At 49.3% G+C, this 24435-nt stretch overlaps 1 protein-coding gene across 4 annotated transcripts in view; it reads right to left on the reverse strand.

The window, feature by feature from the left end:
• The window catches only part of AP1B1 (adaptor related protein complex 1 subunit beta 1), a 55359-nt gene that overhangs the window by 25188 nt on the left and 5736 nt on the right, over positions 1 to 24435 (reverse strand). For 3 of the 4 annotated variants that reach the window (XM_081113803.1, XM_081113801.1, XM_081113802.1), the window contains exon 2: positions 1160 to 1222. In XM_081113803.1, coding sequence (XP_080969929.1) covers positions 1160 to 1196 — 37 coding nt within the window. In that variant the 5' untranslated portion in view covers positions 1197 to 1222. Of the gene's footprint in view, positions 1 to 1159; positions 1223 to 17100; positions 17226 to 24435 lie in introns of those variants that run through there. The other variant, XM_081113800.1, reaches the window with a different exon arrangement.

The following is a 24435-nucleotide window of genomic DNA, read 5'->3' on the forward strand; positions in this document are numbered from 1 at the left end:
CTCTACATTGTCCTCAAAAGAAAACCCACATAAAAAACCCCACCACTGACACCCCAACACACTCAGCACTGAGTTCCCCCCTCCAGCCTGCTCACCAGGCCATGCAATGACAGACCCCTGCACGCCTTCCAACCTCCCATCACACTCTTCAGTGACTTGTGCCCAACTGCTTTCCTTTCCCTGAATGTACCATGGGCAGAGCCCTGGCTGAGCTCCGCTCCCCACCCCCACACCCCCTTTATCAAGCTAGGTCCACCCAGGGCCCGCCCACAGCCTCCAACACTTCCCTATCATAGCACCCACCAGCCCTTTAGAGTAGTTACTACTTAATAAACTGTCTTCTCTGCTCAACCACTAGAACGCCCGTTTAGAGCCTGTCTGTCTACTGCACATGGAAAGTGTTCAATAAAAAGTGGCTGGACCAATACGTGAAATGCTGAGGAGGGGCAGACTTCAGGTCCGGGCTCAGCTGACCCAACAACAGACTCTTTCCATCTGGTCAGCAGGCCAGTGTCAATCTCACTCGGAAGGAAGGAAGGGCCAGTCAGTAGATGCTTACAGGGTCAAAGCATATTTATCAGCTGCTACACAACTTCCATTTCCCGAAAAGCAGAAACAACCACAATATGCAACAATATAAGCCAAGCTTAGCACATTTCAGCGCAGCAACTCAATGGACTAAGACTGAGTTGTCAGACCTGAGGGGAAATGCTTATGATAATGTCACATGAAAACAGGACATAAACTCTGACTTCAACCGCATAACACATGCGCCCAAGGAGAAGGACCAGACACACACATATGACGTGAGGCTTCTGATAGTATTTCTTTCTTCCAAGAAAAACAAAACAAAAAATCATATTTAACAATTTTAAGCCACGGGGAAAAGAGGGCTTTTTCTTCTTCTTCTGTACTTGGAGCTGGTGTTCTTCCATTCTTGAATTCTAAAAGAAGTGGTCAATTTCTTACACCATCAACCGTTCAATTTTCTGGAGCCACAGGGTTAAAAGATGCTCTGGATGATTCCCGCCACTTGATTCCAGGCCTCCACACCCACTACTACGCCCCCCCCCCCCAGCCGACCATCCCTGCAGGGAGCAAGCAGAAGAGTTGGGCAGGGAAAGAGTAGGACAAGACCCCACAATGAAACAAACTGTACCTTTCTTAGTTGTGGTGAAGTATTTTGAGTCCGTCATTTTGGTCCCTTATCTGTGGCCAGACTCTGCAAGACAGAAGAGAGGGGTGACTTTCCACTGTGTTCCATTCCATTTTCAGTTACAGAGCACAGGAGGAGGAGGGGGAGAAGGATCCAGCACACGGTAGTATGGGAAGATAGCTTCTTTTACTTTTTAATTAAACTTATTGGAGTGACATTGGTTAATAAAATTATATAGTTTTTTTTTAAAATTATATAAGTTTTAGGTGCACAATTCTATGATACATTATCTGTATATTATAGTGTGTTCACCATCCCAAGTCTCCTTCCATCATCATTTACCCCCCTTATATCCTTTTTAGTCTCCCTCTACCCCCCAAAGATAGCTTCTTTTTTATTTATTTATTTATTTATTTATTTTTTCTTCGAAAGATAGCTTCTTATCTCTTTACTGGACAAATGAACTATTAGGTAATGGCTGACAGATTTTAGAGGGTAATTCTGAAGGAGCTAGCAAATTTTTGAATGTGCATACCCTCTGACCCAGTTCTACTTCTAGGAATCTCTCCCAAAGAAACATTTGCACAAGACAAAAGGGTTTTTACTACAGCACTGTCCACAGCAATGCGCCATTGGAAATAACTTAAGTGCCCATCAATGAGGGATTGGCTAAATCCTCTGAAAGGACCTGCAGATTAAAAAGCACCTAACAAGCATGGTTTCAGCCGTCCCTTCATGGTGCTCACTCTGTCCAGCACTGTCCTGACTGCTTTGCACGTGTTAACTCATGAAAGCCTCACCACAGCCTCACAGAAGCACTATCGGTGTCTATAAAGTCAAATGAGCTTGGAAAATGCCAAGTTAAAAAGGCTACGGAGATTTATTCTCTCCCCAAGTTTCCCCAAGTTCCTCTAAGAGATATGCATTATTCATCTGTAGAGAGGGCTAGCATCTATACATTGCAGGCTCGATAGCACTGCCCAATGAGGAATGGCCAGCTTTCTCAGGATATCTCCTACTGTAAAACTTACAGTGGCAAGTGCTGTTCTAAGGCAACAGGACAAAGTACCCGGGCCCTCTTGTTCATTCAACAAACATCTACTGGGCACCTAACCTCGCTAGTTCTTCTTGGTCAACAGCTGAAAGATAAAAGCAGCTAAGCCCTGGCCAGTGTGGATCAGTTGGTTGAGTGTCATCCCATGCACTGAGAGGTCACCGGTTCGATTCCCCAGTCAGGACACGGGCCCAGGTTGTAGCTAGGTCCCCAGTAGGGGGCCTGCAGGAGGCAGCTGATTGATGTTGATATTTTTATTCCTTCAATGTTTCTATCTCTCTATCCCTATCCCTTTCTCTCTCTCTAAAAATCAACGGAAAAAATATCCTCGGATGAGGGAGGATTAACAACAACAAAGAAGCTATCATTAACCAACCCCTATTAGAGGCAGAGGCTTTACACACATTATCTCATTTAATCCTCCCAAAAAGTTAACTGCTTTTAACCCCATTTTAACAGATGTTAAGTAATTTGCCCAAGGCCACATGGCTTGTAAATAGCTAGACTAGGAGACCATTCTAGGTCCATCGGAGCTCAGCCCCTGTGCTCTATTTTTTGTTGTTAATCCTCACCCGAGAATACTTTTTTCCACTGATTTTTAGAGAGAGTGGAAAGAAGAGAGGGAGGGGGAGAGAGACAGAGAGAGAAACATAAATGTACATAAGTGTGAGAGAGACATCAATTGATTGTCTCCTGCACACGCCCTGATTGGGGACGGGGATCTAACCTGCAACCCAGGTATTGACCAGGAATTAACTCTCGACCCTCTGGTGCATAGGGCAATGCTCTAACCACTTAGACACATCGGCCAGGGCACCTGTGCTCTACTGATGAAGGAATTCTGCTTCCCCATCTGATACGGAGGACAGAACCCTGACAGTGGCTAAGGACGAAGTTCAAAAAACCTTCAAGTGCAACCTTCCAGTCCCAACTGTACCTTCACATGGTAAGAAAACCACACAACCCAAAAACCAGACATCTGAATGGAGAAAACTTACTCCGTCCAAAGAGGCTCAAACATGTAATCCATTAACATCTTTCGTTACCATGTGGGGGAGAGATGGTTACTGGTCAGACGAGTGTGACGGGTCAAGGATCATTTCAAAAGCCTCTGGAAACAAAGCCAACTTAGCTCTTCTTCAGCCCAGCTGTACTTTTCCAGGCTAAGCTTGTACTGTGGCAGGATGGCAACAGGGCTGTTCCCCAAACAAAATGCCCATAGATTTTGTCTCAGCGATCAGTAGGAAACAAATATGTACTGTCTTGGGGCTGCCTTACATCCTTTGTGGGTCCCATTAGGATAAAGGAATAAAGGCTTGGCTGACAACATGGTACAAAGAAAAAGACTGAATTCTACTTTGCTTCTGCTTTGCAAGGTTGAAAGGGGTGACGGTACTTTTCCGTGGGAGCTGTGGGAAAGAGCCGCAGAGGCCGCTGCATCTGATGATGCCAGTCCCGCTGTGGGGACTCTAATTGCCACTCCTGGCAGCAGGAGTCAGGGCTGGAGGCAGATCCACAAAGGGAGGACCCACACTGGTGTGGTCCACAGCTCTCTCCATCCTCCCCCTTCACGCCTGGCCCAGGGCTCCACACACGGCCGGTGTTCAGTTGATAGTTGTTGAAAGGAATGAAAAAGGACCACTGAAAGTTACAGGGAGCCTCGATGACTCTGACAGCTCTGTTATGCTATGTAACTATGTGGCATCTGTTTCCCACAGTTTGCTTACATTAAAAACAATTTTCACCCTGACTGGTTTGGCTCAGTGGATAGAGCGTCGGCCTGCGAACTCAAGGGTCCTGGGTTCGATTCCAGTCAAGGGCATGTACCTTGGTTGTGGGCACATCCCCAGTGGGGGGTGTGCAGGAGGCAGCTGATCAATGTTTCTCTCTCATCGATGTTTCTAACTCTCTGTCCCTCTCCCTTCCTCTCTGTAGAAAATCAATAATATATATTTTAAAAAAATAATAAAATAAAAACAATTTTCTTTTGCGTGCACATAAAGCCATTTCCTCAGAGAAACCTCACCAACCTAGAGATTCTTTCTGGAGTTCTGAAAATGAGCAAATAAACTAAACAAGATAACGGGATATCTACCACACAATGAAGGGCTGCATGGCTTCAGAAGTCACAGACTTGAAAGCATAACTGGTAGAGGCACCCAGAACAGGACAGTACCCTGTGTAACTCAAGGTGAAGTTTAGTCTAAGAGGCATCAATGAAGGCAAACGGGGCTAAAAACCACAGGCCAAAAGAATCACAGAAAGTAAGAGACAAACCCCTCCCATGTTAAATCTAAAAGGAAGTCAAAGTGGACAAGGCAAAAGCTACCTTAGATGTCTAACTTCGGCCCTGTCCAGAAACCCCCCTTCCCCAGCAGAGGGGGCTGAGACGGCTTTCCCCTGATCTGCAGGCTCAACTCTGTATTCGGAGCATTCAATTCCCAGAACATAACCTGCCGGTGCTGAATCCGTGTTATACGCCACCACCCAGGTGGAGGAAAGGGGGGAAGTTTGGGGGACTGAACAAAGCAAAAGAGTTTCAGGGTCAGTCAGGTCAAACCACCACAACTGCTGAGACCCTGACAGCATTGAGCTTCGGATGACATTTCCTTTTACAGGTGCTAAGCAACTACGCACTCACCAGCTCAAACTGCTGCCCCGTGTACTGCCTGCCACTTCTCTGCAGTATCTATTTCGTATATTCCTCTGCAGAGGGCCCGATGGGACTGGTGATGCAGAAACTGTATCCCTCTGAAGTTGTTTTATATACAGGAAATTAAAGCAGAGGAGGAAGGGGAGGTGGGGAGAAATGAAAATGCGTTTGCAAAGCTATCCCAGGACACTGGTTTAAAAACCTCATTTCACTGGCAAAGATCACCTGCGCCCTGCGGATCTACGGAGAGTGGCTATCTCTGTGTCCTTTCACTGCAGCTGCCTCTTGGATGTCAGTGCAGGGGAGATTTTTCATTCTCTCTGCAGGAACGGAAAAAACCCTACAGTTCAGTCCTAAAGGAGCTCAGTCTTGTAGATGCCACAGAAAAGACTGCTGCACCGCTCGGCTGTCACCACACATCAGTGGAGGCCAAACGGGCCAAGACCTTGTTCTTTGATGAATCTGATTGTGTACAGGAGCCACAATTGAAAGCAGGCAGCCCACTGAGGCCAGAGAAAGCTTAGGGTTTGGATTCCATCTTTGGAAGTGGTGGGGCGCATTCAAAAGCAATAACTGGAGGGAATTTTTGGTTTGGAAACTGCTCTGGCCAGTGTGATGAGTCACTTTTGCTAAGACAGCATTCTGGGCCGGGATACTTACTCCTCCACTGCAGCATTTACAGGCCAAGGAATAGCTCAAAGGGATGGCACCGTCCAGATTAAAAGAGGAGCGCACTGGAGGACTGGTTTTGTCTTTCAGGAGCAACTGAATGACACGTAAGTGTGCACACCCACCCTTGGAAGATGACTTTGAAGCCATAATCACCGGACCAGTTCCTGTTAATCTCACTTTTTAAAAAAATCCTTTGACATGCTTGCTTTCTCCTGCCACTAGGCTTTAAAAAAAGGAACTGAGAAATAAAATCTAAAACACAGTAGTTTTCTCTTATGTTTTCTAGAGTTATAAAAGAAGTCCTTGGTAAGAATCACTGATATACCATCCAGGGACAGAGATGTAATATAATCTAAGAGTGTAAAAAATGAGGTCCTAGGAAGAAAAGGGAAGGGGGAAAACTCATAAAAATGTTCCCAGCTAGCCCTGGCCAGGGTGGCTCGGTTGGTTGGGCGTCACCCCATGCATGGAAAGGTTGCCAGTTCAATTCCTGGTAAAGGCACATGCATGAGCTGTGGGCTTGATAGCAGGTGGGGTGTGCATGAGGCAGCAATCGGAAGGGAGAGAGATAGAGTTAGAAACATGGATGAGAGAGAAACATCGATCAGCTGCCTCCTGCACATCTCCTAATGGGGATATGCCCGCAACCCAGGTACATGCCCTTGACCGGAATTGAACCTGGGACCTTTCAGTCCGCAGGCCGACGCTCTATCCACTGAGCCAAACCGGTTTCGGCGAAATTGTGTTTCTTGATGCTATTTTGTTGTATTGCTCCTTCAGATTCCCACTTGTTCCGACTGATGGCACACGCACTTTCTGAGCAGCACTTAAAACGTAGGAAGAAGTGGAAAATTGGGTCTCTGAATGGTCTGCCTCAAAACAAGAAAAGTTATATTGGGACGGTATCCACAAATTACCTGAAAGATGGGGGAAATGTGTTGCTAGCGATGGACATTACTTTGAATAAAGCACTTTTGATGTTTCTCTTGAAATTATCATGTTTTCTTTGATTACAAAATACGCATTTTTAACCAGTTAATAGCTAATCCGTACTTTTAAATATATATTTTATTGATTTTTTTACAAAGAGGAAGTGAGAGGGATAGAGAGTTAGAAACATTGATGAGAGAAAAACATGGATCAGCTGCCTCCTGCACACCCCCTACTGGGGATATGCCCGCAACCGAGGTACATGCCCTTGACGGGAATCGAACCCGGGACCCCTGAGTCCGCAGGCCAATGCTCTATCCACTGAGCCAAATCAGTCAGGGCAGCTAATCCGTATTTTTAACCGGTATCCGCATTTCTAACCAGTTAACAGCATATGCATACTGATTAAAATGCAGATTAACTATTAACCAGTTAAAAATGTGGATTTTGTAATCAAAGAAAACATGTTTTTTTAAAAAGTATAGTTTACTACCATTCCTCTTAAAAAAGAAAAACATAAATACCATGCTTACAAATGCATTGACTTTCCTTGAAAGGGTGAATAAGAAATGTTAACAGTGACTCCCTCCAGAAAGGAAGCTGGATTACCAAGGGATGAGTGAGAGACAGACCTTTCCTCATTCAGCTTTTTCTGTCTGGGGAATGTTATGTCCTGGGCCTGTATCACCTCTCTTAAGGATAATACAGCTTAGGAAACAATGGTACTTCCACCCCAAACGCTTTTCCCACCCCTGCGCTCATCCTTCAGTCTCAGCTCAAACACGGCTGCACCAGGGGGGGCCTTCTCTGGACCCCGATGGCAGAGGCCTCCCAACACAAGAGTAATTCCTGTGGACTTCTCCACAGCCTCCTCACAACTCTAATTTGGAATCTGCCCTATTTAATGCTCTCTACCCAGTGACTGGCACTACGCCTGGCACATTCCAGGAGCTCACCAAATGTCTGCTGACAGAATTAATGAGAAGACAGGTTCTCAGAGAAGCTACAAAACCAAAGACCCATAATACATCAAGACAAGAGGACTCCCTGATGAGTGCCAGACAACGATGACTGGACAGACCAGGAACATAAGGTTTAGCAGTGAACTTCAACAAACATGGCCAGGCTGATCCAATGCCAAGATGGCTGCCAGGAAATCTCGCTTTGCTACCAACAGCTGTGTGATCCTGGGCAAATCCCTCCATCTGAGCCTTACTGTTACCAACTGTCAAACAAGAGAATTCAACAAAATTAATGGCTTTTCAAGCCCTTCCTTGCTTTTAAACTGTTTAAAAAACAAAAGTGGGACTACTCTGATTGATGTAGGGCGGGGGGTGGCTAGAGCCTGGCTCATTCCACTCTCCCCTTTCCTCACCTGGGCCCCAGACAACCCACTGCTCCATGGGACAGAGTTTGACATGCAGTCTATTAAATGACAGCTAAAGTCCCTCCCACACCTCACATTCTATGACAAACCTATTTCCTCATCAATGAGTGTTCTTCCTGGGTATGAAACGAGGAAATGGACCATCATCATTCTCAGAGCATGACAAAGGACGTTTCCAAGAGGACAAGAGAAAAATTCCGAATGCCACCAGGGCCAGCAAACCCTATTAGGTCTTCAGTAGGAAGAAAAATAGTAAGAAGCCAGCCATTCCCCAAATGGCCAGCCAATGGCCCGGGTGATGACTATTCAAGTCTCAGGGCAGCGATTGATGTCAGAGCAGCCCATGCCCTGCAATCGGATGAGAGGCATGAAGCTGGCAGCAGCAGCGCAGCACCCTGCACGCTCAGTGAACTAGCAGTAAACTGACAAGGGAGACAACCAGTATTGTGAGATCAGCAGAGAAGGCGTGTTAGGAAAGGCAAAGGGGAAAGAATTATTTGGCAAGCTCTGATCAGCTGCCCAGACCCATCTCTAATTCAAGGATATTCAGGCAGGAAATACTGATCCCTGGAAGTCCGCATTGGTGACTTCCAACTTCACTGTTGACAACTCTCACTTGTAAACCCTTGCCTGATGAATACCTGTTGAGAAATCTGCTCCAAGGCACATGTTAGCTCAAAGGCAGTCAAGACTAAGCGAGGAAGAGTGAATAAAATGGGCTAGGGTGGTGCCACCGTTTCTTCATTTGGAACAAAAAAGCCAAAGTTGGATCATCCCACATGTTTTGTCATTTCAATTCTCAAGGGCAGAGGTTGATTTACTCCACAAATATTCCCCTATTTTGTGTCATGCTCTGGATTATGCCCTGGCCCCTATGAAGCTTAGTGTTTAATAGGGACGATGATTCTACTCACCACCCAGTAACTCTACTCACGACTCCTCACTGGTCTGATCGTCTCCTTTTAAAAAGAAAAAGGTCCTCACAGGTAAGTACACAAATTCACTTTACAGAAACAGTGACGGTCAACTTGAAGATTAGGCCCTAGCCGGTTTGGCTCAGTGGATAGAACACCGGCCTTCGAACTAAAGGGTCCCAGGTTCGATTCCGGTCGGGGGCACATGCCCGGGTTGTGGGCTTGATCCTAGTGGGGGACTTGTGGGAGGCAGCCAATCAATGATTCTCTCTCATCATGGATGTTTCTATCTCTCTCGCCCTCTTCCTTCCTCTCTGAAATCAATAAAAATATATTTTTTAAAAACTTATGAAAAAAATAAAAGGTTGAATCAGCAGTAGAGAAACCAGATTTCAGACTTATTATCTGAGACAATGTAGTCACCAAACTCAGGCAGACAGGCTCTTTGCAGTGGCTCACTAACTAGGAGAAAACAAGCTGTTGTTCTTCAGGTGTGGCACGGAATTCAGAACGAAGGTGGCAATGGAAGTAGTAATGGTGAACGGATGTGCATTCTGGGCTGGACACTATGTAAAGAGTATTAATAAAATCACCAGTGTACAGATGAGAAAACTGAAGCCCAGAGAAGTCATGGCATCTTTCTGGAGTCACAGAGCTAGAAAATGGTAGTGCCGACACTCTCCACCCTTGCCCCACAATGAGGTCCCACATGTCCCGTTCTGTCAAGCGAGGCAACTCCTCCACTTTGAATGAAACCCTGCAGAAACACACACTCCAGGCTAAAGGGTATGTAAAATGTGTTGCCACACATCCCTACAGATTCCCTCCATTGTTGAATAACAGGTTATTTTAGGACCAGTCCATCCAGTTTGGACAGCAGAAACATCAAGTTTGGTAACATGCCTGGTGAAAGCCTGTCTAGATGAGCTTGCCAAGACGCGGGCCTCCTGGGATTTGGGTGAAAACTGATTGGTCAAAATCAATCTCCTAAGACCCATTAGCAATTAAAGGCTCAAATAAAAAAGAAACTAAAGGCAGGCAAATGCCACATGCAAATGTTCCTATATCAGCACTGAGTCTCTAGAGCCTAATTTTAGAATCAGGTGCCAGTTCTCAACTATCTACAAGCAATAATGTGTGGAAAGAGCTGCTGTCAAGAAAAAGAAAAGTTCCTCTGGACTTGAAAAAAGAAAAAGTAAAGGCTTCTTCTGAGCAATATTTAAATGAGTCAAAAAGGGGAGAAAGAGGCCGAAGACTACAAAGCAAAGCCCCACATCCGTTTTCCCACCTGTACAACGGGAACACTCTCGGAAGATCTGTCAGGGCTCGTAGTCATCCATTCAGCATGTAACAGCGTGGAGCACCGCCAGCTCTGAGACTGGGACTCTGCCCCGCACAGGAGCATGCACACAGTAGACAAACGAGTACAAGCCAAAGTCCCTAACATGGCTTCATGGCTCCTAAGCCCTGTATGAGACGTACACCCGCTTCTGTCTCTCTCACACACACCCTCCCCATCATTACCTCTTGGAACTCTTCTCCCCTATTCTTCCCATCACCCCCTCAGTTCCAGCAATATGGGCCTCTTTGCTGACCCTGGCACAAAACAGCTGTTTCCAGCACAGGGCCTTTGCACACACGGTTCACTTTACCAGAGAGACTTTCTCTTCAAATAGCTTTATGACTTAATCTCACTTCTTCTTTTTTATGCCTTTTATTTTTTAAAGATTTTTAAAATTGATTTTTAGAGAGAAAGGAAGGGAGAGGAATAGAGAGAGAGAAAAAAACATCATGAGACCCAAAACACCAATCAGCTGTCGCCTGGATGGCCCCTACTGGGGATCGAGCCGCAACTTGGGAATGTGCCCTGACCAGGAATTGAACCAGCAACCTTTTGGTGCACAGGATGATGCTCAACCAAATGAGCCACACTGGCCAGGGCAGTTCCTCACCCCTTTTAAGTCTTGGCTCAAATGTCACCTTTTCACTGAGGCCTTCTTTCACCACCTTATTTAAAAGTGTGTACATCCCCGACCAATCCACCCCACTTCCTATACTCCTTCTTTCCTCCCTTTGCTTTTCTTCAAAGTATGTATCACTAACATAATATAAAATGTATTTATATGTATTTATATTGTCTATTTTTTCTTCCTCCATAATATGAATTCCATGAGGACAACGATTTTGTCCATTTTGTTTACTACTGTATTCCTAGTTCCTAGACTGGTACCTCAGAAAGAATTGGTGCTCAATAAATATTTGAATGACTAGTGCTCAACTCTCCTTCTGGGAAAATGTCATGCTCTGTAAACCAACCTGAGCTAGAGAGCAGGGTTTGCCAGGGTCAGCGCTACATCTGCTCCGGATGTCAAGCTATTGTGACAAAACTGAAATTGAAAATGCTGGACCCCATAGCCCATTTCACAGCCAATAAATGTAAAGTAAGTAAAAAAATTATAACAGAAAAGAAAGGGCAAAGGGTAGATGATCAGGTAGCAACAACTCCAATGGGAAAAATGTTCAGGCCACTTCCTTCAGTGAGGCCAGACCACCATCTCTTGCTCCCATAGGCATCAGATTAGAGTGACCAGAGAGCTATGGGAGGTGGGGGTACAAATGCTGGGGTGCCGGGGGTGGGGGGGCTCTGACACAGGCTATGAGGCTATGATGTGAGCAAAGCTAGGCCTTTCCTTCTGCTTATAACCCTGCAGGCCCACAGGCCTCCTTCAGTGTTCCTCTCATACCAAGCTCTTCGTTGCCTTTGCACTTGCTGATCCTCTGCCTGGATTATCCTGTCTGGCTTCTAGAGTGACTGCTCCAATTTAATCTTCAAATCTCAGCTTAGATGACATCATTTCAAAGATACCCTCCCTGCATGCAGTAAGAAGGCATTTTCTGTCCTCACTCCCCAGTGGGCCTGTTCATCTGTGTACTGACCACCTCCCACATGCCATGAACATGTCTACACGAGGGGGATGCAACCGTGAATGAAATTTCTGGGAGGATACACCCTAATGGCAGACAGAAACCACAAGCAGGATAAATTAGTAGAATATAAAGTATCTTAGATAGTAATAAATGCTATGTAGAAAGAGAGAGCAGGGAAGGATAGGAAGCTTGGGGGTGGAGGGGAAGGTTGAAATTTAACCAGGGTGGCCACAGAAGGCCTCCTGGAGAAGGTGATAGGTGACTGTCTGGGCATAAGAATAGTGCAAAGGTGGGAGTGTAACTGGCCTGTTTGAGGAAAAGCAGGTGATGTGGCTCAAGCTGAGTGAGCACTGAGGGGGGAGGGGGGATATGAGGTCAGAAGAGAATGGAGGGAGCCTTCCAGGTCAAGGTAAGGACTCTGGCTTTTTCTTGGTGAGCTGGAAGCCACCAAGGGTTCTGAGCAGGAGTCCTGAGATCTGACTTACATTTCAACAGGTGCTGGGGGCTGTACTTCTGTTTCCCTCATGGCTTATCGGTTTTTCTAATTATTACATTTGTTTTCTACTTTATCTTTGTCTCTCTCCCCCAGTAGAATGTAGTAAGCAAGTCAAGGACAGAAACTGTCTGTTTTGTTTACCTATCCTCACACTTAGCCCCGTGCCAGGCACAGAGCAGGGTCTGAAATAAAGATTGGATGAATGAATGCTGGATGTATGACGGTTCTGCCTTCAGTATCTCAACATCCAGCCACCCAACCCTTAGAGATCACAGACGAAAGATCATAGAAGCAAACTCAACAGCTGCCTGTAATAAAATTTTGTCATTCTACTCTCAACATGCTGAAGACCCAAAAAGCAATCGGTGTGGTAAAAAGAATGTGCTACCCAAGTCTATTCCTCTACAGAGCTCAGCTATACCTAATGTTTACTGTGTTAAAAAGGGAAGAGTAGGTTTTAAAGCAGCGGTTCTCAACCTGTGGGTAGCAACCCCTTTGGTGGTCGAACAACCCTTTCACAGGGGTCGCCTAAGACCATCCTGCATATCAGATATTTATATTATGACTCATAAAAGTAGCAACATTACAGTTATGAAGTAGCAACGAACATAATTTTATGGTTGGGTCACAACATGAGGAACTGTATTTAAAGGGTCAGAAGGTTGAGAACCACTGTTTTAGAGCTTTTGAGTCCTGACTTCCAAATCTACCATCTTCCAGCTCAAGTCCACATGGTTATCTGGGGGACAGACCAAGGCATCCTGGCTGATGATGAACTCTGGGCATTCTGGAGTCAACCAGCCATACTCTCATCTAACTAGAAGAGACCTCCTGACTTCAGGGAGACCCTCTTAATGAAGGTCAGAGGTCAAGCCCAAGGCTAAAAACCCAAAAAGCATGGGGCTTGGGAGTCTAGAACCAAACCCAAGCTCCTCCTCAACCCCATTAAATAACAGGAGATAATCCAAGAACCAAGGGGTTGGGAATGGAAAGGTGGCCACAACAGGTACGACGGGGTCTCTCCAGGGGTCTCCAACATCACAGGCACAACCATACAACCGTAAAATGAGAATTACAATGTCAAATACCTGAGGGGCTTGTGACCTAAAATGTCAATACATACAAAGCTCTCAGCAGTGCCAGCCACCTAGTACTTGATAAATGTTAGCCACTATTACTACTACATAGGAAGGGAGGTTACCACCAGCACCTCCCTGCTGCCCCCCACACCCCAGGTCTCTGGAGGCCCTGAGGCATGCTGGTGGCTGGCTGGGTGGTAGCAACAGTAGTTTGAGAGTAGTTAACCCCATTACGGGTCAGGTTTTTTCCTATCCCCCTGGGGCGACATGAGGATCCATCTGCAAAGTGCTCTGAATTCCTTAGGAGTCAAGGAATCCTGACGATTCAATGCAATATCCCACTCATCTGTTCATTCACTAAACACTTACTGAGCACCTACTGTGTGCCAGACATCTCACTAGGTGCTGGAGATGCAGACAATTAAGACAAGTCTTGGCCAAAGATTAAGAGCCATGTACTTAGCAGTCAATGACAACCCATTGTGATCAGAGTCACGGGACATCACAGGAGGCATCTAGTTCAGGCCGGCATGGTGTGCGGGAATGCTCACATGGGAGGCACCAAGTAGGGGTGCAGCACAGGGAGGACGGTGACAGGAAATGTGATTAGGCAGTGGGAGCAGCACAAAGCAAAACCACGGAGGTACAGGGTTGGAGCTTTGTCGAAAGGCAAACGCGTTTGATTGGAGCTTGGGAAGAGGGGGAAGGTGGAGTAGGAGAGATGAGGCGGAAGCGCCAGGCAGGGGTCAGAGTCCACGACTTGGAGGTCATGCGAAGGAATGTGAGTTTTAGCTTGAGGGCAGTGAAGAGCCACTGATGGATGTTCAAGCAGGATTTTTTTGGTAAAGGATTCCCCAACTGCTCAAGTGACCTCTTCTCTCTGGAGTTATTTGTTCCTCTCTGTGTTAAGAGAAAAAGAACACAGAAGCAGCTTCTGGGCTGTGATCATTTCTGGGTGACCTCCAGGCAGGAAGACCTATTCAGAAAAAGGAACACCTTCGAGTAACAGACGCCCCCCTCCCTCCACGGTTAGAAATACACCAAAGAGCAGAGCCCACCCCCAAGCCATGACTGCTCACGGTAAGCGTCTGGCTTTGGCATCAGGTGGGGTGTGTGTGTGTGTGTGTGTGTGTGTGTGCGTGTTTCTGGGGAGTGAGCAGTCAAGACACACCACCGTTTCAGAAGACGACTAGAAAAAAGATGAAAGTCCAAGCCCAAAGCCAGCAGGACCAACGAACTCAACTGAGTCGGAAACACTTTTAGGAAGTGAAAGGAGAAGAGTGGGAGAAGTCCTGTGTATATAAAGGTCTGTTTGCAGAAGGAAGTAACACCCCACAGACCAGGGGTGATAGGCATAGGCCCCCCGCAGGCACCCACTGCCTAGGGTTAGGGCACCCACTACAACAACAACACCAGGCTCTGCACAAAGCTCCTCCTCGAACCCCTGACACACACAGGGGACGAGAGGCGGGGGCCGGTGTTATTTTAGAGCCGAGGCACAGGAGGCCAGCCTAAGTGAGTCGTCCAGGCCACACGACCAGGAAGCTGCGGAGCGGAGTTGAGGGCCCGGGGCCGGGGGATGGGGAGTCTTTCCCTGATCCCGCTGAGCCTTTTGAGCCGCTGGGGTGGGGGGGGGGGGTGGGGAGCCTCTGCTGAACCCGCACACGACAGACAGACAACCTCTCAGAACCTCTAAGACGCCCGGGTCCTTGGAAACGAGTGGAGCTGCTCAACGACAGTTTGTAAGAGGTTAGACCAGCCTGGTGGGCTCCTCTCAGGACAGGGAGCCAGACGCTCCGAACTCCGCTCATGTTCCTGCCGTCGGCGACCAGCCGCTGCGTCTCTCTTGGAAGGATGGGGATAAGGTGACAATATTAAGTTTCTGTGAATTCAATGGGATTAGGAGAACAGATCACCGAGTGGTTTTTTTTAAAAATTAAAGGTACTACGGTCATATTTATATCACAGAAGCATGTGGAGACCTTCACGGGTTCACGAAGTCTTAAAAAACCCAGGAACGGGTAGGGAGGCAGCAGGTCTCTCTCGTGCCAATGCCAGGGAAACTGAGGTAGAACGGGAGCAAGTGAAGTGTGTGCAAAGGAAGAAGCTCAGACTCACAGAGCCTCGTCCTCGGGCCATCGAACCACATCACTGTCTCCCGGGCCGGACGTCACCGTCTCCCGGGCCGGACGTCACCGTCTCCCAGGCCGGGCGGCACCGTCTCCCGGGCCGGGCGGCACCGTCTCCCGGGCCGGGCGGTCACCGTCTCCCGGGCCGGACGGCACCGTCTCCCGGGCCGGACGTCCGCCGTCTCCCGGGCCGGACGGTCGCCGTCTCCCGGGCCGGACATCCGCCGTCTCCCGGGCCGGACGGTCACCGTCTCCCGGGCCGGACGTCACCGTCTCCCGGGCCGGACGTCACCGTCTCCCGGGCCGGACGGCACCGTCTCCCGGGCCGGGCGGTCACCGTCTCCCGGGCCGGACGGCACCGTCTCCCGGGCCGGACGGCACCGTCTCCCGGGCCGGACGTCCGCCGTCTCCCGGGCCGGACGGTTGCCGTCTCCCGGGCCGGACGGCACCGTCTCCCGGGCCGGACATCCGCCGTCTCCCGGGCCGGACGGTCACCGTCTCCCGGGCCGGACGTCACCATCTCCCGGGTCGGACGGGCTCTCCCCAGCCAGGAAGCCCTGGGGCCTGCCCCGTCCTCAGAGAGAATGGTCCTCCAGGGATCCTGTGTTTCCTCTTTATTCCAAAGGGAATGCAGCTCGGCCACGCTCAAGAAAGGTTCCGGAATATTCTTATAGAAATTCGTTCCGCGCACAGCCTGTGGGGTGTCTCCCACTTGCCCAGGGTTTGGGAATAAACTTCCACTCTTGCCCTGAAAGGCAGTCAGTCACCCATAGGAACAGCCTGCAAAAGGGCTTCATCCTAAAGAAAGCGACTGCAATGCCCCTGGTGAAGATGAGGCGGAGAAGCAGGAAGGCCACCGCTTTACCTCGACGTAAACATATAATGGCAGCTAAAGATACGAAACGGCGCCGACCCAACCCGCCCGGCTTCTGTTTGGTCTCTGCGCCCTGCAGGTGCCTGAGAGCCCGGGGAGGAGCCCCGATGCTCTTTGACCTTCCAGGTGTGATCTGACCTCCCGTGCCTCGGTTTACCGGCAGATAAAATGGGGATGACCGCAGCAGCGATCTCACGGGGCTGGTGGGAAGTTTCCATGCAGCACTGTTAAGTCCAGTGCGCAGCGCCGCGCCCGGGACACAGGAGGGGCTCCGTAACCAGCTCCGAGCATCTGCATCGGCGCCTTTAGCATGATTACAGGTGTGTCCCCAGATAACCCGATCCCGAGGCGCCAACGACAGACCGAACCCAAGTCCAGACCGGAGCCGGCGGCTGTTTCTTGAGTTTTTTGTGTGTTTTTTTCCCTTTCGAACCTTGGCAACGAGATAAAGCCTTGAACGACCAGGAGTCCTCAAGGTGGCCGCAGGGGAGAGTGTGAGGGGGAAACCGGGACGCGATGAGGAGTTTCCGCTCCGGCCAAGCGCACGCTCCTCGGGGCCTAAGTCTAGGAATCTGTCCCGGAGGGCGCCCCGGGACGGGCTGCGGAACCCGGGACGGGCTGAGGCGCAGGTCCGCGGCCAGGGGGCGTGAATGAATGAACCTGCAGTCCTCCTGCCTCGTGGGGGCCTGGGAAGCCACTCTCCTCGCTCTCGCTCCCCCGCCCCACCCCGTCCTCTCATGACCTTTGACCCTGCAAACCCCTCACCTCAGACCCCCGAGTCCCCGCCCCGCGCCTTCTCCTGCTTCGCCTGACTCCCTGCTTCCTCACCCGCAGGTCCGAACGGCTCCCGGCGCCACGGCGCGGCTCGGCTGGGCAGCAAAATGTCCGCGGCCTCGTCCCCCCGCTCTCCCGGTGCGACAGTGCAGCCGGCTGCTCGGAGCCCCACGGCTGTCACCTGCCGAGCGGAAATGAGCTGCTTGCGCATGGGCACTTCCGGTGGACGCACGGCCTGGGGGCGGGGTCAAAGGTGCCACCCCGGGCGGGTTGCTGGGCCCGCGGGGCGGGGCCAGGAGGGGGCGGGGCCACGGCGAGTAACCCCTTCGTGGCCGCGGCGCTGCTTCGTCAATGCGTTTAGAAAAATTAGCCAGTGTGAGCCGCTGAGAAATTTCACGGGGATGGAAAACGTCCTAGACTCGGCTTTGAGGTCCATCTCTTCCTTCTGTGCTCCAGACGGAAAAACGGAGGCTCCGAGAGTGGCAGTGTTTTCTCAAGATCACTTACTTGATGAATAGAAGTCAAAACTAGAGCTGCTTGAGGGGGGTGGGTAAGAGATCAACCGAAGGGCTTGTATGCATGCATATAAGCATAACCAATGGACACAAGACACTAGGGGGTAGAGAGGCTGGGGGAATGTCAATGGGGGGAAAATAAAGGAGACATATGTAATACTCTTTGTAATACTTTAAGCAATAAAACAAAATTAAAAAGAAGAAAAAAAAACCTAGAGCTGCAAGTCTAGTCTAGTGCTCGCTGCCTTTCAGGGCAGCCCTTGGGGAATGTTAGGGGGAATGGAATGCTTTACGGCAGCGGTTCTCAACCTGTGGGTCGCGACCCCTTTGGGGGTCGAACGACCCTTTCACAGGGGTCGCCTAAGACCATCGGAAAACACACATATAATTACATATTGTTTTTGTGATTAATCACTATGCTTTAATTATGTTCAATTTGTAACAATGAAATTGGGGGTCACCACAACATGAAGAACTGTATTAAAGGGTGGCGGCATTAGGAGGGTTGAGAACCACTGCTTTAGGGGAAAGGATCCGACCCAGGAACGTTTATCCAAGAACTTCACAAGGTCCCCCTTCCCCTTTTATGGGGTCTGCCAGGACCTCCATTCCTATAGCCACCTCACTCCCGACTGGTTCTATTAACTTTCTTCTCCTTACAGATAATGTCTGACCATCCCCTTTAAAACATGATTTCATGGCTACTCTTTAAAAATGTTCTGCTGGGCAAATGATATTTGCGTTGTAGAGACGTGGAAATACACTAGTACGCAAAAAGAAGATTTTTAAAAACATCGCCATTCATTTGCTCTGAGACATTCACTTTGAACAGTTTGGTGAATTTCCGTCCACACCTGATGTACCATTTGATATTTCTAATTCACTAAAGTATTGGTAAAAGCTTTCCCCAAACAATAAGCACATTTCTATGTGGTGCTTTCCCATACCTGAGTTGTATTCCGCTGTTGGGATGGCATCCCTGTTCTCAAAAACAGCCCCCTACAGTTGTACACTTAGGTTATCAATCTTTTAATATTGTAAAACTGAATAAGTATGTGTGTACAGCCAAGTCTGTAGGCCCCATTTAATCTAGATATTGCTTTAATATTTAATATCATTTTATATGTTTAATCAGCCTTAAGTCCTTTTATACAATTTTTTATTTTTAAATAGTTATAGGCCTACAGGAAATTGCAAAAATAATACATAGAGTCCCATGTGCCCTTCACCCAGCTTCCCTCGATGGTGACATTTTATATATTAGGAGCATAAATCAAAACCGGGAAATTAGCATTGGTACAATACCATTAACTAAATTTACAGACCTTATTCCATTTTAAAGTCCTTTTCTGACGTAGGCAGGACACAGAATAATTTCCTAAGTAGGTGCCATGTTTCCACGTGCTATGCACAGCTGTCTGGAGCAACTCCCTTTCTTTAATGATAAATGTTGGCAAACACCATCAGCCAACATTTCACTGGGAATGTAACATGAAAAGAGAATAATTATTCAACAAGACAAATCAACAAACCGAAATTTCTTCAAGCTGGTTGAAGAAATCAGAGCTTTAGGAAATCCTAAAGAAGATGGAAGTGCCCTGGCCGGTTTGGCTCAGTGGATAGAGCGTTAGCCTGTGGACTGAGGGGTCCAGGGTTCGATTCCCGTCGGGGGGCGCATGCCCTGTTGTGGGCTCGATCCCCAGTAGAGGGCGTGTGGAGGCAGCCAGATCGGTGATTCTCTCTCATCATTGATGTTTCTGGGAATGTAACATGAAAAAAGAATAAGAAAAGAGTCTCTCTCACTCTCCCTTCCTCTCTGATAAAACTGTTAAAAAATAGAAAAAGACAGAAGTCACAGTGGCTCAGGAAAGACATCCTGGGGAAGGTGGCACTTGTGCTAGGCCTGGCCCAGTGAGAACAGAGCTGTACAGAGATGAAAGGAAAAGGTACTCCAGGGACAACAGTGCAGAAGGCAAGGGATCCGGGCATCTGGGTCCTTCAGAAAGCATTTTCCAAGCCCCTGCTCTGAGCCAGGTCCCGGGCTGGGTACTGGGTGAGGCAAAGGCCCTGTCCTTGCTGAACCTATAGCTTGTCTGGAGCGGGTGACAGACATAAGTGTGACTGGGACTGTGATAGGGGATGCACTGAGGATACGGGAGTCCAGAGAAGGAATGGAAGCTCCCCCCCCCCCAGGATTGGAGGGACCAGGGGCAGCCTGGACAAGTGGAGGCATTTAATCTGAAACTGCAGAACATCAGCGAACATTTATGGAGCACCTAGGGTATGCCTGACCGTGTGCAGAGGGTCTCATTTGCTCCTCACAGCATCCCCATGTTACCTGGGCAGGGGCGAGCTGCAACTCCAAGAGCTTAAGTCACATAATGTCTAAGTGGCAGAGCTGAGGGGTTGGTTCCAAGCCCCGGGATGACTGCGGGGGCTCATGCTTTCCCTCTCCCTGGACCCTTACCTGCCCCAGGAGGTTTCAGCCAATCAGAGGAAGGTTGGGAGCGGTGGTGATGTCATGAAACGCCCCAGGACCCCCTGCCAGCAGTGTGAGACCTTCAGCAAGTCCCTTCCTCTTTCGGACACACAGCATCTCAGAGCCTGTCCTTCTCACCCTCCCTCTCCCCTGCTGCATGATGAAGACAAGCTGACTTAAGTATTCTTTCCATCTAAGCCCACTAGAGGGCCCCCGGGTGACATTAATTGCCATCCTTCCCTTCCTTTCTGTATCCCAACCTTCTTTCTATGTGATTCTTCTTATACGATTTCTATTTCTCTCCTTCAATTTGTTTGCTTGCTGTTTTTATGCTACAGATTTCTAAAAGCTGCCTCAGCCTGGACAGCGTGGCTCAGTGGTTGAGCATTGACCTGTGAACCAGGAGGTCACGGTTCGATTCCCCATCAGGGCACATGCCCCGGTCACAGGCTCGATCCCCAGTGTGGGGCATGCAGGAGGCAGCCGATCCATGATTCTGTCTCCTCATTGATGTTTCTATCTTTTCCTCCCTCTCCCTTCCTCTCTGAAATCAATAAAAATGTATTAAAAATAAAATAAGAGATGCCTCAGACAGATCCTTTTTGGAAGGAGGCAGGAGGTGACTTTACCGGCAGCCTCACTAACAATGCCAGCTCCCCATCCGCTGAGGGTGGAAGGATCAAATCCTTCCCACCCAGGGTAGGTCTGGCACAGCCAGAGGGGCCTAGAGACTGCCCAGGACCCCTCCTCTGCTCCCCTCTCTCTCCCCCTGCTGCAAATACTCTCATTTATCCATTCCTGGTCTTACCAGGAACAAAATTCTGCTCAACCCCCCCGGCTCTGCTGCCTACAGGTTATCAATGGTGGTGATGGTGTGGCAACGATGGCAGTGCCATTTGCCAAAAACTCAGCATGTGACAGACTCCACACAAACATCGTTTCATTGGAGCGTCTCCCTTCATCCGCATGCCATCCCTACGGGGTGGGTACAGCGTCATCCTCATTTCCATTCAGCTGTGCCTCTCTCACATCGATGTTTCCCTCTGTCTTTCCCTCTTCCTCCCACTCTCCCTAAAAACCAGTGGAAAAATATCCTCGGGTGAGGATTAACAACGAGAACAACAAAAGAAAGAAATACAAATTTTTAAAAAAATGTTCCCCCTTCACTGTATAAGTGGCACATGCTTGCAGTAAAACGTTCCAACAGAACAAAAACTCCTCCACCCTCACCCCCTCACAGGGGTCGTTCCTGTGCCAGGGCAGCCCCTCCCCAGGTTGAAGACAGGGCCCCAGCACCAGGCTCCGCACTGCACAGGCCTCTGCTGACACCGCTGGCCTTGGGCAGTGACCTTGGCCTTGGTGAGTCACTGTAAAGTGAGAGACTCACAGGAACGCCCCCCCCCCACCCCCGCCACCCCAGGGGTTGATGGGTGGACTGAAGGCTGAAGCCTGTGCCCGCACAGTGCTTGGCATAAGGCCCACACAGGAGACGCCCTTGATGGGTGGTGGCCATGGTTAGTGATGCCAGACCCTCCCGCGGCAGCTAGCAAAGTCCTGAGCAGTTTAAGCTCCAGAAAGGCTATGAGCTGTGCTGATAACACTCACCGTACAGTAACAAGAGCCTGGACAAGTTCTTTTTATTTTTAAGTCAACACCGAGGATATTTTCCCATTGATTTTTTTAGAGAGAGTGAGACAGAGAGGAAAGACAGAGAGAAATATCGTTGTGAGAGAAACACATCAATTGGTTGCCTCCTGCACGAGCCCCGACCAGGGGCCTGGGCTGGGGAAGAGCCTGCAACCGAAGTACGTGCCCTTGACCGGAATCGAACTCGGGACCCTTGGGTCCACAGGCTGAAGCTCTATCCACTGAGCCACACTGGCTAGGGCGAGCCTGGACAGGGTCTATGCTCATCGCTCTCCGAGGGTCTGGGTCCTAGCACCAGGGGACTCTGGGGGCCCTGGTCCCAACAGCATCCTCTGACCCCTGTCCACTCGCCCACATGCTCAAAGCCTGCCCCTTGCAGGGCTTTCCTGAACCTGGAGGAGGCAGGCCCAACCAGAAGCCAGTCCTCCCCAAGTGCTGCATCAGACCTTTTCCTTGCAACCTCCCCAAGCTCCTGACCGTAAATTTTCTCCCCGCAGGAACTGCAGAGGCCCCTCTTGGGAGCTTGGGCAGGGCCGGCTCCCTTGCCCTCCTCCCGGCTCTGCAGGGCACAGCTCCTCTCCAGGTCCAGGGCAAGATGCCCAGGGCTCGGCGACTGCAGTGTTCTTGCCCTCATCCTTCAAGGCCATCGGAGGGGCTGGGCTCCCCACTCACCTGGCCCTTCCCTTCCCGGCCTCACGTTCTCCACCTGGAAAACAAGGGGCTTGGGTCCGAATCTTTTTAAAGAGTTTGATGACTCTAGTCCTAGTCACTATCCCTCAACACACTCGCACCCAACACTATTTTGCACAAAATATTACCAGCTGCTTCCCCCAGCAGATCGGCCTGGTTAGGAGCCTCTGCGTTTCAGGAGCAAAGAGCAAGTTGCATAACAGAATGTACAGTAAAATCTTATTAAAACATAACTGTTGCCCTAACCGGTTTGGCTCAGTGGATAGAGAGTGTCAGCCTGCGGACTCCAGGGTCCCAGGTTCAATTCCGGTCAAGGGCATGTACCTTGGTTGCGGGCACATCCCCAGTAAGAGGTGTGCAGGAGGCAGCTGATCGATGTTTCTCCCTCATCGATGTTTCTAACTCTCTATCCCTCTCCCTTCCTCTCTGTAAAAAGTCAATAAAATATAAAAAAATAAAACATAACTGTTAACATTTACTTGTAAATATATATATAAATGGGGAGAAATCTATGTAATAAATGGTTCTAGAGCTTATGGAGTGGGGTTTCAGGGGCTACCACTGTGTGCCTCAGACATTTTGGGGAGTGGATGTTTTTTAACAAGTGTGTGCCACTTTTAGGAATTTTTTCCCCTTTAAAGTGTTGTCCCATCATATGATCATCAACCACTGTCTCCAGACCATTGATCCGAATGGTAATGAGGCCTCAGGCTTCTGCAGTGCCATCAACAATGAATTGCCCCAGCTGGTTTGGCTCAGTGGCTAGAGCAGGCGTGGGCAAACTTTTTGACTCGAGGGCCACAATGGGTTCTTAAACTGGACCGGAGGGCCGGAACAAAAGCATGGATGGAGTGTTTGTGTGAACTAATATAAATTCAAAGTAAACATCATTACATAAAAGGGTACGGTCTTTTTTTTTTTTTTTTAAGTTTTATTCATTTCAAACGGGCCGGATCCGGCCCGCGGGCCGTAGTTTGCCCATGGCTGCTCTAGCCGATAGAGTGTTGGCCCTCGGATTAAAGGGTCCCGGGTTTGATTCCGGTCAAGGGCATGTACTGAGGTTGCAGGTTCAATTTCCGGCCCTAATCGGGCACATGCGGGAGGCAACCAATTGATTGTATCTCTCACATCGATGTTTCTCTCTCCTCCTCCTCCTCCTCCTCCTCCTCCTCCTCCTCCTCCTCCTCCTCCTCCTCCTCCCTTCCACTCTAAGGAAAAAAAAAAAAGAATCCTCATGTTAGGCTAACACACACACACACACACACACACACACACACCAATGAATTAACAGGATTAAGACCATGACTTGACAGAACCGATTCCTACGGGCAAGGTAAGTGACCTATGTAGGCCTCCGTTTACCCTCCAAAACGTGCTAGTGCTAATTCCTACACCTCAAAGCATTCCTTGCCTTGATAAGAAGACAAAGTAGTGATTTGATTTTTGTTTTATTTTGTTTAAAGACTCCTGGATGAGGCAGGTTCTCCAGGACCCGGCCTGCGTCCCCGGGGAGGTTCGAGGTCTTGGAACTGCTCTCATTGGCCCCGGCCAACCTCTTCCAGGCTGTTGGGTCTCCAGCTGGATCCCCGGCAGGTCCCCACAGGGCCAAGAACCCAAAAGACAAGTGGAGCTAAGGGAATCAGGCCCGGACTCTGCGTCTGGCACGGGTTCAGCAATGGGGATATAAAAAACCCAGACATCACCTCACTGCTGTTTCATCAAAAAAGGAGAAGACTTTCTTCCTGCGCATCCTGCAGAGGACAAACTCCTGCTGGCGGTGTGGCCGGGGAGGCAGCAGAAAGAGCAGAGGAGGGACGATGGGGAGTTCTCCCCATCCTGGGGGCCGGAGGGCAGGCAGCCGGGGTCGCCACACAGCCCTGGGGCTGACACCTTGGTTACCATAACAACCGCACCCCCGGGCACTATGTGGGCACCTCTGATACTCCTCATACCCTGTGACACTGACACCTGCTTCTAATGAGACCTGAAGGGGCTTGTCTGCGGTCACTGAGCTACAGCCAGCATCTGTCCCTAGTCTGACCGACTCCCGAGTCAGGT

Source organism: Myotis nattereri (genome assembly GCF_964212035.1).
Source record: "Myotis nattereri genome assembly, chromosome: 19".
Classification (NCBI taxonomy): Eukaryota; Metazoa; Chordata; class Mammalia; order Chiroptera; family Vespertilionidae; genus Myotis; species Myotis nattereri.